General features: G+C 37.1%; 1 protein-coding gene across 1 annotated transcript in view; it reads left to right on the top strand.

Annotated features, from left to right (window-relative positions):
• TMEM244 (transmembrane protein 244) overlaps positions 1-9,329 on the top strand; it is a 29,730-nt gene extending 20,401 nt beyond the window's left edge. Inside the window, exons 5-6 of the mRNA XM_016956291.1 lie at positions 7,056-7,181; positions 9,233-9,329. Of these exons, the coding sequence (XP_016811780.1) occupies positions 7,056-7,181; positions 9,233-9,300 (194 nt within the window). The 3' untranslated portion in view covers positions 9,301-9,329. The remainder of the gene's footprint in view (positions 1-7,055; positions 7,182-9,232) is intronic.
• The last annotated feature ends 8,091 nt before the right edge of the window (positions 9,330-17,420 follow it).

Raw genomic sequence — 17,420 nt, 5'->3', positions numbered from 1 at the left:
GTTCACTCTGATGATAGTTTCTTTTGCTGTGCAGAAGCTCTTTAGTTTAATTAGATCCCATTTGTCTCTTTCAGCTCTTGTTGCCATTGCTTTTGGGGTTTTAGTCATGAAGTCTTTGCCCATGACTATCTCCTAAATGATATTGCCTAGGTTTTCTTCTAGGGTTTTTATGGTGTTAGGTCTTACATTTAAGTCTTTATCCATCTTGAGTTAATTTTTGTTTATGGTGTAGGAAAGGCATCCAGTTTCAGTTTTCTGCATATGGCTAGCCAGTTTTCCCAGCACCATTTATTAAATAGGGAATCCTTTCCCCATTTCTTGTTTTTGTCAGGTTTGTCAAAGATCACATGGTTGTAGATGTGTGGTGTTATTCTTGAGGCCTCCGTTCTGTTCCGTTGGTCTATATATCTGTTTTGGTATCAGTACCATGCTGTTTTGGTTACTGTAGCTGTGTAGCATAGTTTGAAGTCAGGTAGCGTGATGCCTCCAGCTTTGTTCTTTTTGCTTAGGATTGTCTTGGCTATGTGGGCTCTTTTTTGGTTCCATATGAACTTTAGCTTTTTCCAATTCTGTGAAGAAAGTCATTGGTAGCTTGATGGGGATGGCATTGAATCTATAAATTACTTTGGGCAGTATAGTCATTTTCACGATACTGATTCTTCCTATTCATGAGCATGGAATGTTCTTCCATTTGTTTGTGTCCTCTTTTATTTCGTTGAGCAGTGGTTTGTAGTTCCCCTTGAAGAGGTCCTTCACAATTCCTTGTAAGTTGGATTCCTAGGTATTTTATTATCTTTGTAGCAATTGTGAATGGGAGTTCACTCATGTTTTGGCTCTCTGTTTGTCTATTATTTGTGTATAGGAATGCTTGTGATTTTTCCATGTTGATTTTGTATCCTGAGACTTTGCTGAAGTTGCTTATCAGCTTAAGGAGACTTTGGGCTGAGACGATGGGGTTTTCTAAATATACAATCATGTCATCTGCAAACAGAGATAATTTGACTTCCTCTTTTCCTAATTGAATACGCTTTATTTCTTGCTCTTGCCTGATTGCCCTGGCCAGAACTTCCAACATTATGTTGAATAGGAGTGCTGAGAGAGGGCATCCTTTTCTTGTGCCAGTTTTCAAAGGGAATGCTTCCAGTTTTTGCCCATTCAGTATGACATTGGCTGTGGGTTTGTCATAAATAGCTCTTTTTATTTTGAGATACGTTCCATCAATACCTAGTTTATTGAGAGTTTTTAGCATGAAGGGCTGTTGAATTTTGTTGAAGGCCTTCTCTGCATCTATTGAGACAATCATGTGGTTTTTGGCATTGGTTCTGTTTACATGATGGATTACGTTTATTGATTTGAATATGTTGAACCAGCCTTGCATCCCAGGGATGAAACCAACTTGTTCATGGTCGATAAACTTTTTGATGTGCTGCTGGATTCGGTTTGACAGTATTTTACTGAGGATTTTTGCGTTGATGTTCATCAGAAATATTGGCTTGACGTTCTCCTTTTCTGTTGTGTCTCTACCAGGCTTTGGTATCAGGATGATGCTAGCTTCATGAAATGAGTTAGGGAGGATTCTCTCTTTTCTATTGATTGGAATACTTTCAGAAGGAATGGTACCAGCTCCTCTTTGTACCTCTGGTAGAATTTGGCTGTGAATCCATCTGGTCCTGGACTTTTTTTAGTTGATAGGCCATTAATTATTTCCTCAATTTCAGAACCTGTTATTGGTCTATTCAGAGATTCAACTTCTTCCTGATTTAGTCTTGGGAGGGTGTATGTGTCCAGGAATTTATCCATTTCTTCTAGATTTTCTAGTTTATTTGCATAGAGGGGTTTATAATATTCTCTGATGGTAGTTTGTATTTCTGTGCAATTGGTGGTGATATCCCCCTTCTCATTTTTTATTGCATCTATTTGATTCTTCTCTCTTTTCTTTTTTATTAGTCTTGCTAGTGGTCTATTTTGTTGATCTTCTCAAATAACCAGCTCCTGGATTCATTGATTTTTTTGAAGGGTTTTTGTGTCTCTATCTCCTTCAGTTCTGCTCTGATCTTGGTTATTTCTTGCCTTCTGCTAGCTTTTGAATTTTTTTGCTCTTGCTTCTCTATTTTTAATTGTGATGTTAGGGTGTCAATTTTAGCTCTTTCCTGCTTTCTCTTGTGGGCATTTAGTGCTATAAATTTCCCTCTACATACTGCTTTAAATGTGTCCCAGAGATTCTGATACATTGTGTCTTTGTTCTCATTGGTTTCAAAGAACATCTTTATTTCTGCCTTCATTTTGTTATGTACCCAGTAGTCATTCCGGAGCAGGTTGCTCAGTTTCCATGTAGTTGTGAGGTTTTGAGTGAGTTTCTTAATCCTGAGTTCTAATTTGATTGCACTGTGATCTGAGAGATCAGTCTGAGAGACAGTTTGTTGTGATTTCTGTTCTTTTACATTTGCTGAGGAGTGTTTTACTACCAATTATGTGGTGAATTTTAGAATAAGTGTGATGTGGTGCTGAGAAGAATGTATATTCCATTGATTTGGGGTGTAGAATTCTGTAGATGTCTATTAGGTCTGCCTGGTGCAGAGCTGAGTTCAAATCCTGGATATCCTTGTTAACCTTCTGTCTTGTTGATCTGTCTAATATTGACAGTGGGGTGTTAAAGTCTCCCATTATTATTGTGTGGGAGTCTAAGTCTCTTTGTAGGTCCCTAAGGACTTGCTTTATTAATCTGAATGCTCCTATATTGGGTGCATATAAATTTAGGATGGTTAGCTCTTCTTGTTGAATTGATCCCTTTAGCATTATGCAGTGGCCTTCTTTGTCTCTTTTGATCTTTGTTGGTTTAAAGTCTGTTGTATCAGAGACTAAGACTGTAACCTGCTTTTTTTGCTTTCCATTTGCTTGGTAGATCTTCCTCCATCCCTTTATTTTGAGCCTATGTGCGTCTTTGCACATGAGATGGGTCTCTTGAATACAGCACACTGATGGGTCTTGACTCTTTATCCAATTTGCCAGTCTGTATATTTTAATTGGGGCATTTAGCCTATTTACATTTAAGGTTAATACTGTTATGTTTGAATTTAATCCTGTCATTATTATGTCAGCTGGTTATTTTGCCTGTTAATTGATGCAGTTTCTTCATAGCATCTAAAGTCTTTACCATTTGGCATGTTTTTGCAGTGGCTAGTACCTGTTGTTCCTTTCCATGTTTAGTGCTTCCTTTAGTAGCTCTTGTAAGGCAGGCCTGGTGGTGACAAAATCTCTCAGCATTTGCTTGTCTGTAAAGGATTTTATTTCTCCTTCACTTATGAAGCTTAGTTTGACTGGATATGAAATTGTGGGTTGAAAATTCTTTTCTTTAAGAATGTTGAATATTGGCCCCCACTCTTTTCTGGTTTGTATTGTTTCTGCCAAGAGATCCACTGTTAGTCTGATGGGCTTCCCTTTGTGGGTAACCCAACCTTTCTCTCTGGCTGCCCTTAACATTTTTTCCCTCATTTCAACCTTGGCGAATCTGACAATTATATGTCTTCGAATTGCTCTTCTCGAAGAGTATCTTTGTGGTGTCTCTCTATTTTCTGAATTTGAATGTTGGCCTGCCTTGCTAGGTTAGGGAAGTTCTCCTGGATGATATCCTGAAGAGTGTTTTCTAACTTGGTTCCATTCTCCCCATCACTTTCAGGTACACCCACCAAATGTATATTTGGTCTTTTCACACAGTCCTATATTTCTTGGAGGCTTTGTTCATTTCTTTTCACTCTTTTTTCTCTAATCTTGTCTTCTCGCTTTATTTCATTAATTTGATCTTCAGTCACTGATATCCTTTCTTCCACTTGATGGAATTACCTATTGAAGCTTATGCATGCATCACAAAGTTCTCATTCCATGGTTTTCAGCTCCATCAGGTCATTTAACATCATCTCCACACTGTTTATTCTAGTTAGCCATTCATCTAATCTTTTTTCAAGGTTTTTAGCTTCCTTGCAATGGGTTAGAAGATGCTCCTTTAGCTCGGAGAAGTTTGTTATTACCAAGTAGGTTTCTGAAGCCTACTTCTGTCAACTCGTCAAACTCATTCTCCATCCAGTTTTGTTCCCTCGCTGGCGAGGAGCTGTGATCCTTTGGAGGAGAAGAGGTGCTCTGTTTTTTAAAATTTTCAGCTTTTCTTCTCTGGTTTCTCCCATCTTTGTGGTTTTATCTACCTTTGGTCTTTGATGTTGGTGACCTAGAGATGGGGTTTTGATGTGGATGTCCTTTTTGTTGATCTTGATGCTATTTTTTTCTGTTTGTTAGTTTTCCCTCTAACAGTCAGACCCCTCAGCTGCAGATCTGTTGGGGTTTGCTGGAGGTCCACTCCAGACCCTGTTTGCCTAGGTATCACCAGTGGAGGCTGCAGAACAGCAAATATTGCTGCCTGATCCTTCCTCTGGAAGCTTCATCCCAGAGGGGCACCTGCCTGTTTGAGGTGTCTGTCGGCCCCTACTGGGAGGTGTTTCCCAGTCAGGCTACATGGTGGTCAGGGACTCATTTGAGGAGGCAGTCTGTCTGTTCTCGGAGCTCGAATGCTGTGCTGAGAGAACAACTGCTCTCTTCAGAGCTGTCAGACAGGGACGTTTAAGTCTGCAGAAGCTGACTGCTGCCTTTTGTTCTACTATGCCCTACCCCCAGAGGTAGAATCTATAGAGGCAGTAGGCCTTGCTGAGCTGTGGTGTGCTCCACCCAGTTCGTGCTTCCAGGCCTCTTTGTTTACACTGTGAGCTACTCAAGCCCAGCAACGGCAGACGCCCCTCTCCACATCAAGATGCAGCATCGCAGGTCTATCTCAGACTGCTGCACTAGCAGTGAGCAAGGCTCCGTGGGTGTGAGACCTGCCGAGCCAGTCATGGGAGGGTATCTCCTGGTCTGACGGTTGCTAAGACTATGGGAATAGTGCAGTATTTTGTCAGGAGTGCACTGTTTCTCCAGATACAGTCTGTCATGGCTTCCCTTAGCTAGGAAAGGGAAATTGCCCCACCCCTTGTGCTTCCCGGGTGAGGCAACACCCTGCCCTGCTTCAGCTCGCCCTCCATGGGCTGCACCCACTGTCCAACCAGTCCCAATGAGATGAACAAGGTACCTTAATTGGAAATGCAGAAATCACCCATCTTCTGTGTCGATCTCACTGGGAGCTGCAGACAAGAGCTGTTCCTATTCAGCCATCTTGGAAGTGACTCCATAACTCTCTCTTTTTTTTTTTTTAAGAGACAGAGATTCACTCTGTCACCCAGTCTCGAGCGCAGTGCAGTGGCATGATCATAGCTCATTGTAACTTCAAACTCCTGCACTCAAGAGATCCTCCCATCTCTACCTCCTGAGTAGCTAGGACTACGGAGCACACTATTATGCCAGGCTAAGTTTTTTTCAATTTCTTCTAGAGACAGAGTCTTGCTATATTGCCCAGGGTGGCCTTGAACTCCTAGCTTCAAGTGATGCTCCCACCTCGGCCTCCCAAAGTGCTGGAATTACAGGTGTGAACCACAGTGCCCAGACAAGGTCTTATGACTGTTATGCTGTAAAAGCGAGACTAGAATGCTGTTATCTTGACTTCAAATTTTGTATTACTTCCTTTAAGTCATGCTTTCTTTCCTATCATGAACAAAGCATAAGTATTCTCTATTAATATACATGAATGCAGCTTGTACAAGACTAAAATCACTATCTCCAAGCAGCTGCAAGTTAACCTATAAAATCTCTAAATGCCAACAAAAGAGGCATCTCTGTTTCCCTACAATAATGTCGTGATTCTGTAAACCAGTAGGGGAGGGAGGAATGAAATGTGATGGAAAGAGATGGTGTCAATATGACACAACAGGACAGTTCTTTCCTGGATATTAGGTGGCAGGGCATGCTGAACTGATCTCCACTGATCAAAGGAATTCCTGTGCAATAGAAAAGGAGTTAGTATGAATTCTGTATTTAACTTTTGAAACCTGTTAAGTTAAATTAAATAGAATTGAAGAGGAATATGTGTGAGGCCTTTAAAAAGATTGCACCTGGGGCATGCTTCCTTGGTGCCTCGCTTACCGACTGCAATCACTGGCTTGCTGGATAATAAATTACTTCTGCACAGTAGGACATAAGGTGATTATTTTATTTTTTGCTTTGAAAAATATAGAGTTTGTCTGCTTAGATTTATTTATTCCTGAATTATATGAACATATCACTTATTTTCTGTGTTTTAAGAGGAAAGAAAGGTAATTTTTATGGAAAGTGGTATCATTTACAAAGGGACCTTGGTGGTATATCACATATATTTGTCACTTTAAAGTCTGATGGATCTCTCTTTTGAAAACATGCTAGTCTTAAAGATCCATATCAAAGACAAGAGGCAAAAGATTGACCCATCACGTGTTCAGGGCTCTTAGAGATTTGTGGTTCTCACCTGTAAATATCTAGCTCTTTATACGTGTTCAGGTAAACTACTCTGTCACTACCAGTGGATTTAGAAGGGTGTCTCCATCCATACCTGTCATTTATGAGACTTTCTTTCATCCATGGTTATCAGTTATGTTTCCCAAGTGACGATCTGAACGAACCATTTTATTACAAAAACACAAAGGAACTCATTTCCAAGTTAGGCAGTGCTTGGTATCAGACAAACGTTGTAGTTCAATAAACTCTTACATTTGGTTTAATTTTTTTTCATTTCTTAAAACTCAGAACTGGATTTTTTCATTAGTTTTTAATATATCTTAAAATGAGATTTGCAATCCAATTACAGATTTGCACATATTGGTTATATTGTAACACTTCTTTATTGTATTTCACTTCTAAAATGTTAAACACAAAGAATGTGAAACAGAAATGATATATTGTGGTTTTCTATAAATCTTAAAATTGTTAAAAGATAAAATATGTTAATTGTTTTATCCAAATTTGAGGATTGTTAGGAAATGGAACATTTAAAAAATTGTTACCAAAATTTCTTCTCAAAGTAAGCTTTCCTGGTCTTGTTACTAGTTGTATTTCAGAATGTTCATTGCTCTAGTCCTCAATAATTATATTCTTCCTTGTATTTGCAGTTCTTTTAGTTTCAACAGAGGTCACCTACTTTGTTTGTGGATTGCTTTTTGTTCCAGTTGTGGAAGAATGGGTTTGGGATTATGCTATTTCAGTCACTATTCTTCATGTTGCCATCACTTCAACTGGTAAGCAGAATAAAATAACAGAAACAAGGAAAATGTATTAAAACAGATGTTGGACATAAACCACTTCCTGAGTAGAACTTTGTTGTCTGCATATTCTTGTATGATAGCTAGATGATAAAAACTGAAGATGAAAGGTCTTCATCCCTCTTTCCAGCCAAATTTTTTTGTACCACTCTTCTCAGGGAGGTTTTTTTAACTTTTTTAAAAGCGTTTCATTTTGAAATAATTTTAGAGTTACAGAAAAGTTACAAAAATATAACTGAGAGTTCCCATGTACCCTTCACTCAGCTTCCCCTAATGTTAGCATTTCATATAACCATAGCACAATTTTCAAAACTAATAAATTAACATTGGTATAATACTATTATTAGCTAAACTTTATTTGTATTACCCTGGTTTTCCCTGCATCATTTTTCTTTTTCAACATCCAATCTGATTCAGAACTAAACTGAAATAGAGCTGCTTCCCTTTCACATTCAACTTATCACCAACTGGGCAAGGTTTGCCCTGTAAGACATATTTTTCCTCCAAAATCCTTCCCTGAGGGCAGAAACTGTCAAAGACTCGGGGGATGCACAGACACCTATCCAACAATAGTCATTTTAAAATAAATACCAGTTCTTAGATTAAGTGGTTTTTATTTCTACCTGTGATTTTTGGAGCCAGAAGAAAACAGATACAAATTCCAGTCCTACCTTTTACTAGGTGGGTAGTTGTGGACATGTCACATCTCTTACATTAGTTTCCTTCTCTACAAAATGGGGGAAACCTGATGAGGTTTCAATTAGATAATGAGAAATTGTCTGACATGTGTCTAGCAGATAATAATTACTCAGTAAATGAATATTTCATCCATTTGTTCACCTATCCACTCAAAATTTACTCATCCACCGTATTTTCTCCCTTACTATACCGCCTTAGTTTTTTTTAAAGCATGTCAGTCAAAATATGAGTGAAAACCAACCACAGGTTATAATTCAAAGTTTATTATTATTTATGACTGTCATATAAATCACTGTCATATTTTCAGTGCCCTGATCTATTGATAGTATAATCTGTCTCCGCCAGTAATCCCAGCACTCTGGGAGGCTGAGGTGGGCAGGTCACCTGAGGTCAGGAGTTGAAGACCAGCCTGGCCAATGTGGTGAAACCCCATCTCTACTAAAAATACAAAAATTAGCCAGGCATGGTGGTGGGCACCTGTAATCCCAGTTACTTGGGAGGCTGAGGCAGGGAGAACTCTTGAACCCAGGAGGCAGAGGTTGCAGTAAGCCGAGATCACACCATTGCACTCCAACTTGGGCAACAGAGCAAGACTCTGTCTCAGAAAAAAAAAAAAAAAAAGGTACAATCTGTCTCCAACTGAAGAACACACAATTTCCAAATGAACTACAACTTCCTAGCTTCACTGCTATTAGAGAATGCCTGTATATTCATCACCTAGTATCAGTTTCCACAGACACAAACCCTCCCTCAGTAACTCAAACAATCACTGGACACCCCGCCCCCATCACTCTGCTTCTGAAGTGCTCTATTTTACTTTGGGGCTTAATTTTTTCTGCAAGACAGCCACTGATATTTGCAAAAGGGCTTGGAGTATAGCTGGTTCAATCCTCAGGGTTGAAATGAGCTATAGGTTCTGGACCTAGAAAAGTTATGAGTTAATGATCTAACATGTGGCACTTAGAAAATGTTAACAAATGACTACCGGACAGAAGTGACTTCAGAGTGAAGTGGTTTGGAATTCCTGAGGGAACTAGGCATTGAGGATTCAGGATGGCCCGAGGATCATCACTTAAAATCAACTTTGGGAGCTGACCTGAGAACCTCACAATTCATAGCATTATTTCTAGGAGAAGAGTTGTAAAGGTTTGACTTAACAAATGACCTTTTAGACCAGGACTGAAGTACAACTTGGGGCTACCTGATTTCATGAACGTGGATAAACCTTCTCTTGTTGAGTGGATATAATTTGACCAAACAGACGTATTTCTCCTTGAGCAAAATATAAAAACGCATGTTTTGAAATTAAACATTTTTTTCTATTGCAGTTATGTTGGAATTCCCCCTGACATCACATTGGTGGGCTGCTTTAGGTATATCGAAATTGCTTGTTTAGATTCTCTAATGCACAGAAATAATGTTAAATAGAATAACTGTGGAAATATATTTTATTTTCTCATAGATTTTACAATTATTGTCTTTCTAAGATAATAATAATATCTAAGATAATTAAAAAACACACAGTTTTACTGAAGATGGACTCCACTGGTTGCCTCTTTTGGCCCAAATATACTCTCAGGCCAACCCCGATAGCATCCATGGGAGAGAAGCTGCCATCTTAACATGTATTTAGAAACAAAAATACATCCGGTAAATACAAATATAAGAAGTATAGTGGCTGAGTGCGGTGGCTCATGCCTGTAATCCCAGCACTTTGGGAGGCCAAGGCGGGCAGATCACTTGATGTCAGGAGTTCGAGACCAGCCTGGTCAATATGGTGAAACTCCATGTCTACTAAAAATACAAAAATTAGCCATGGCATGGTCGTGGGCAACTGTAATCCCAGCTACTCAGGAGGCTGAGGCAGGAGAATTGCTTGAACCTGGGAGGTGGAGGTTGCATTGAGTCGAGATCGCACCCCTGCACTCCAGCCTGGCAGAGACAGAGCAGACTCCATCTCAAAACAAAACAAAACAAACAAACAAAAAGTATAGCATACTCTACTTCTCCTTTTGGTAAAATTTGAGCTTATAGAGGAATGACAGATGTTGATGTCAATAATAAAGGAGCCAGAGTGAAAGTCAGTAAAGACTCTATATTCTGGCAAAGTCTTCAACAAGCCATGGATTTTCTTAGCTTGCCTCCAAGACTGATCTGTACCGGTTTTTTCTCCCTTTCTTCCCCTCTCATTTTTCCATTATAGTAGGAAATAAGGACTGAGTTTCCATGAGGAGCGAAACTAGAGCAGATAGATATAACTTTCTTTAAAAAGTGTGTTTTTTTTTGCACTTTTAATGGAATCTACATACACACTTGATTATATGCCCACGGGTGCATCAAAGATTCTACTGTAAAAACAGGCCAACTGGGTAGACTCAGAAATAGTATGAGTTACAGGTACACAAAAGAACTGATGCCAAACAATACAGTTCCTCTTCTTTCCTTCTCTGACATTTCCTCATCTATTCACAAAGCTTCATGCTCTCACATCTTATTATGGGACTATATTTTATTTATTCCTATGTCCCAAGACACAATTTTCTCTAACTTCTTATTGTATACAACTTATCTAAATAAGCCCTCTCATAATATTTATGGATCCTCAAAAGGTTGAATTTTCAGTAGGACAAAGAGGTTGAAACCTGATTTATAGATCACTAGAGGGAACTGCCCTCTGTAGAAGAATTCAAGTGAAATAGTCAAGACTCAAGCCATACTTCAATGAAGACAAAATTATGATGAAGGAAGGGGAAACAACAACAAAAATGAGTGTGTATTGAAACTAGCAAAGTATGAAAAGAGCTTCCAGGTAAAGAACTAGGAACATAAGAATATACAAAGATAAATTAGCCTCCACGCTTTTTTCCCACAGTAATACAAAGAGCCTAGAAGTATATCTCAGAGCAGAATTTATCAAATTGTAATGTACATAATGCGTGCAAGTCACCTAAAGATCTTGTAAAAAGGCAGTGAGTCTGGGTAGGGCCCAGGTTATGCCAGCACTGCTAGTCCAGAGACCATACTTGGAGCAGCAATAGCGCAGACATTGTTCTGAGCCTTTTTATTCCTTTATGCAACCCATAAGTTGAAACAAAGTCAATAAATTTTATGTCTTTATAGTATTTTCAAGTTCTTAACAATTGAGAAGTTCTTCAAGGTGTCTAACTTTAATCTCCCCTGTTGTTTTTTAAAATCATCATTTTCTAGAATTGAAGTAGCCAACCACATTTAGCTCAGTCTTACTTTTAAGAAATCCAATCTAAATTGGATTATGTTTTCCATAGAATTCTATTTTACGAAATAGGAAAATCAAGATACAAAATAGCAAACATACAGGAGACGAGATTACACACACTTTTACTTATTTTCTTCCTTAATCATATTGTGAAACAGTAATTAGAAATTTAGGAGAGAAACAGAACATTTCAATATTAACAGTTATTTGTGTTAATAAACTGCTACACAGGCCTGGCATGGTGGCTCATGCCAGTAATCCAAGCTACCTGGGAGGCTGAGGTGGGAGGATCTCTTGAGCCCAGGAGTTTGAGGCTGCAGTGAGCTATGATGACACCACTGCACTCCAGCCTGGGCAACAGAGTGAGACCCCATCTCTAAAAAATAAAAAAGTAAACAAAAGTTAACGTCAAGGAAAGTTGGATGCTTCTATGCTTCTAAACAGATTTCAACATTTGTCAAATATGAAAACCGTTTAGTTCTAAATCTGTTGCATCTGGCTTTCAAATATAAAGGTCATAGAATCTTTTTTTAAATCACTCATTGATTTGGCAATAATCTTATATAATATCTTCAATCTGTTCTGACAACAGCATGCATACCCAAACATATTCTGGAACTGCCTCTCAATTTTAATGGCCTACACAATATTAATAGTACTTACCATTCATTGATATGCATAATATAAGCCAGGGACATTGCATTTATCTCACTAACCTTTATTACAGTCCTGTGAGATAAGTATTGTTTTCCAATTTAGCAAATGTAAAAACCGAAGCTTATAGAATTGGATAATTTAGGAGCATTTTCGGAGTCACTAAGGTGTGTCCTCTAACTAGCCTTTCCTTCAGCATAGATGGCCACCCAGAGACACTTCTACATAGAATCCTGAAGCTGCTACTGCACCGATGTGATGGATACTGCCTCTATAGTGGGTACACACTCTAAAATAAAGAATATACAGGGTTAAGAGCAGAGCTTACAGAAACTGAGAACACCATTTAGACAATGTGAAGAGTAAAAAGAAACAGAAAAGAAGATAGACTGATCGGTTAGTATCACAAGCCATAGTAGGACTTCCCTGTTGCTTTCTAGTTCTGTGACTTTTGCTTTCAAAGCACACAGAGGCAAACATACAAGACATGACTTGGGAAAGAACATACAAATGGTCAAAGGAGTTGTTTCTAAACTCAACTGGAAAATAGCAAACGTTGCTTAACCTTTTGAAAGGAAAATTATGGAATGGCTTAATTTTCATTTTTAAGTGTTAAAAAAATCTTTTAAGAGCTAAAATGTCCATAATAAAATATTCAGTCCTCAGTGCCGTGCCTGGCACATAACAGAGCATTAATAAATATTTGTTGTGTCAGTATGGAGAGAATTAAATGAGATAAAATTAAGGAGCAGAGATTTTCCTGGCATGTAATGATATAATTTGTATATTACACAAATTTGTATATTATATATTATATATATTATATATTTGTATCTTATACAAATTTGTAATGTATATTTGGGGTCCTGACAGAGAACATACTCCAGTGGACTATCAAGGAAAGCTGTTCAATCTTCACCATGGGAGGTTCCCAAAAGGATGTAGACAATTGCCTGTTGTAAATAATTATATATATATGTGTGTTGTATATAATTATATATAACATGATAAATATATGCATATTACATAATAGTTATATAATATAAATATATATTTATATATAAAGATGGGGGAAATACTTTTATGTGGGTCAGGTAATTAAACCAAAAGACTTCAAAAGCTTTATCATTCTAAAATTACAGAGAATAATACACTGGATATATTTGTGACACCTTCACTTTTCTTCATGTATGACATCACTGTCTTTATGGTAGTTGTACAAGAAGAAATTACATTTTTTTCTTACAAATTGAACTGAATTCATCAACCATGTACCCAGTAAGGAAATTAACCAAGTGAAAATGAACTTTTCTAAAGCTTTTTGTTTAGCTTAAGCCAGATATTGACCACAATGATCACACTATCTAGTCACATTATATGTTTAGAGTACTAGTATTATTTATGTTACTTATTGACTCCTTCACTAGAGTTTAATTCTCCAATTACCTTGCATGTCTGTTAAGTCTTAGATGTGTAATTTCCTCCATTATTATTTAGTGTGTACAGAAAACACATGTAGAAAGTACTGAGGTTTTATTTTGTATGTCTTTCAGATGTAAATTTTTAATAAATCAGAAAAGGTACTGAAAGAAATGCTATGAGCATAAGTGAAATGACGTTTTCTCTCCAAAAATAAGAACTTACAACTTTTGGATTTTATTTGTAATATCACAGAATTTACCGTGCCTTAGCCAGCTCAGTCACATGGCATATGCCACCTTGATGCCAAGAAGAGTCAAGTTAGGTATAATGGAATGGCCAATTCAATTTGCTAAAAGAGTTGGATTACTATTTTTGTTCAATAATTTTGGTTGGATTACTGAGAAGACAGTTGCTGTGGCCAGGCGTGGTGGCTCTCACCTGTAATCCCAGCACTTCAGGAGGCCTAGGCAGGTGGATCACTTGAGGTCAGGAGTTCGAGACCAGCCTGGCCAACATGGCAAAATCCGTCTCTACTAAAAATACAAAAATTAGTCAGGCATGGTGGCATGCACCTGTAATCCTAGCTACTCAGGGGGCTGAGGCAGGAGAATCACTTAAACCCAGGAGGCGGAGGTTGCAGTGAGCCGAGATCATGCCACTGCACTCCAGCCTGGGCAACAGAGCAAGACTCCATCTCAAAAAAAAAAAAAAAAAAAGTTGCAGTGTGACATTTGAGTTAGGCTTTTTTTTTTTTTCCTTTGAGTGAAAAATTTAAATGTAAGAGAACAGTGGCTACACATTTGGGAAACTCTATCTCATGGTCTCACTCTGGACATGTGTCTTTGTGTGAGGAAGTTGTGCAGTCCTGTCAGAGTTCTTAACTCAGGAAACTTTACCTTTATGGGAGTTATACTGTTACTGTCACACAAAGAACAGCAGATTTATGAAAATTGTGTAAGGCCAGATCAATATTTTAAAACAAACAAGAATCACTGGGCCAATGAAATCAGAACTAAAGACATTTTCATAAAACCAAATAGTTTAGAATCTCAGGGAGGTGAGATTCTGTTTTTTAAAATATATTTTCTATACTTGAAATATTTCCCAGGTTAGTGGACACACTTTCCTTTTATAATTAGAGGGAAAGCACTTTAGAAAAAAATGTATTCTAAACAACCACAACACAAATAAAAGGCAGATTGAAGAGCTAAAAGAATTGAGAATCGTGAATTCCTTGGCATGTGCTTTGACTCCATTGCCTTTGATTTCTGAGTTTTAAGAACTCCTTACTATCATTTGACAGAACCATGCACCTATTACCTGAAGGAAGTTTTAAATTGCAACAATTTACCATCCTCAGACTATATACCTACCCTGTCTTAGCTGAATCTATAAACTATTCTATTTCAAATGCTATGTCAGTTTCAGAAACATTATTTTAGTCATGACAATTGTTCTTATTCATAATCTCACTAATGAATTATTCATTATTGATAGTTAACCAAAACTTCCCTTTCATTTACTTGCAGGATCCGGCTTAATTTCAATGATATGTGGAGGCCAGACTTTAGCATACTATTTGTTCAAAGACAACTTTATCTATCCAGATCTGGATAATTTTTAATAGAACAGTTGAATTAATTTGCCTCAGAATTTCTATAATATTACATACATTGTGTCAGAGCTAAATTTTATTATTTGTTCAAACTTATATTCAAGGTTAAATATATTCAGCATAAAAAGACAAAAAGCTAATGGAGTGCAGAACAACTCTAGTAAAAAACTTCATAAGCAAAACGTTGCAAACTCATAACATGCAGTGTCTCTCAAAGTGTGTTCCATAAAAGGCTGGTTCTAAACGATGTAATATTGCTGTGCAAAGGAAAAAACAGTTTCATGTTTATTTGTGAAATCCTGGGTTTAAGTAAAACAGATTTATTTATTTCAGGATTTCTCCAAATGTTTATTTATTTGTTTTGAGACAGGATCTCACTTTTTTACCCAGGTTGGAGTGCAGTAGTATAATCAAAGCTCACTGCAGCCTCCAACTCCCGGGCTCATGCAATCTTCCTGCCTCAGCCTCTTGAGTAACGGGGACAACAGGCACCTGCCATCATGCCTGGCTAAAATCTTTAACTTACTATTATGAACAAGCCATCTCTAAGCTATAGTGTACATTATGCACTGTTTCTCAAATGTATTTGACCAGAGGCATGCTTTAGAAGCTGCTGATGTATCTTGTGGAAAGTATAACGTAGTAAGGGGCAGATTCAAAACTACTGTGAATCCCTGAAGCCAGAATTATGTTCTTTGATTGACCTCTGGTATTTGTTCTCTGTTAGAGTATTTCTTATGAAATTACTTCCCTTTTTTAGGCTGTGGTCTTCTAACACAGTGCTTTTCAAAATTTAATGTGTATTTGATTTATCTGAGGATATTGTTACAATGCAGATCTTGGTTCACATGGCAGGAATTGGGGCCTAAGATTCTGTATTTCTAACAATTCCCAAGAAATGCCAGTGCTTGGACCATACTTTGAGTAGCAAGGGTCTAAGCGATTGGGATCATATTTTGTTAAGTTGGTATAGCTCTGTATAACCAGTCCTATGTTTTTAAAAATATCGTTATTATTCAATAAATGCTTGTTGAATTGGATGTAAACTGAGATAAGTATTTGTAACTGTATTAAATATTTACCACATTTTAATAAGTTAAAGGATCTCCTGATATAAAATAAGTGCCTATTATGGTTACAACTAAAATATAAGCATAAGAAAAGGGACAGGAAAGTAACACTCCCTCAAACACACACCCACCCAAATGAGAAACTAAACTAAGCCATTGCCTAGATTTTTTTCCTGAGTCTTTTTGCCCTAAAAATGCATTTCTTCCACAAAGGCATTCATTCTCCCAATAAGAAATGTCATGCTGATTTTATATATTTTATGTGTCCATCCAAAAACTGCAATGTATTGATCAGTTACTAGTTTAGAAAATGTAAACTTACCATGTACATGTAAGCATGAAAATATGGCACTGGCTCCTTTGCTTCTTTCTCACATTACTTATCACACAAACTTTTGTATCCTATCCATTATTCCCATTCTTCCAGTTAATTTCTTCTAAAATGTTTGGCCATGGAAGTAACAAAACCTGGAGCTCACCTGATCAGTCAATGGGCTATGAGTTCCAATTACTAACAAAGATTTTTTATCCTTTAAGGAAGGCAGCATAGGGTAGCTATGAAAGTGCCCGCAATATGAGCTTTGATTCTGCAATTAAAAACCCCATTGACAGCACACAGGAAAAAGTGCCTTGCTAGAGAGACAAGAAAACTCAATTCTGCTCTGTGCAAAGTACAGACATTAAAAAAAAAACCATGAATATACTGATGAGGAAGTGTGCCCCTGTAAAACTCACACCCTTGGAAGAAATTTACAGAAATACTAAAACTGCCTAAATATATTTGTTAATTAAAAAAGATTTGGTTGATTAAGTACTTTTTAATATAATGAGAATTAAGTTCTACTGGTAAATTAGAATAACAATCTCTCCAGACTCAGAAGACCTTAATATCTTGTCATTCTGTAGTGTAGCTTAATTAGCATGTTTATCTCAAGGATTAGAAATCCATCTGCTCAGGTAATTACTATTGTGTTACTCCTTCATTTTATTTCTTCTGATCGTAGGAGTAATCTGTGGTTTTCCTCTTTTACTCATTAAAATGATTACCATTGTCTATTTGATGACATCTCCTGACACAAAAAAATTAAAAATTCAATTAGAATGCATATTTTAGCAAAAAATATTGTATATCAAACATATCAACTAAATATTCACTTTATTTTTTATTGCTTTAAATGATAAATAAAACCTTCTCAAAGGCCAAGAGTAACGTTTATTTAACTAACTTTTCCAGTGTCCCATATAAAAGCATAAGTTGGTAGAATGCTACCCAGTATTTTGATGCATATTTTTAGGATTAATATTTTCATATTTTCAAGAAGGATAATACTTTTATGTTATGCATAACTTCTTCACAAATATGCTTTAAAGTTATGATACCATTGTGTTATTTTATATTTAAATCCATTTATATACTCCTTTAATAATGTTTTACTTAAAAAAATTATGTCCCAAATGAATGAACAGTATATTTTCTTTTGCTGATAATAATCCCAAATATATATGAGAACTATTTTCAC

The sequence above is a fragment of the Pan troglodytes genome, chromosome 5, assembly GCF_028858775.2.
Source record: "Pan troglodytes isolate AG18354 chromosome 5, NHGRI_mPanTro3-v2.0_pri, whole genome shotgun sequence".
Taxonomy (NCBI): Eukaryota; Metazoa; Chordata; class Mammalia; order Primates; family Hominidae; genus Pan; species Pan troglodytes.
Note: the sequence above shows the minus strand (reverse complement) of the source record. Positions and strands in the feature narration are given on the sequence as shown.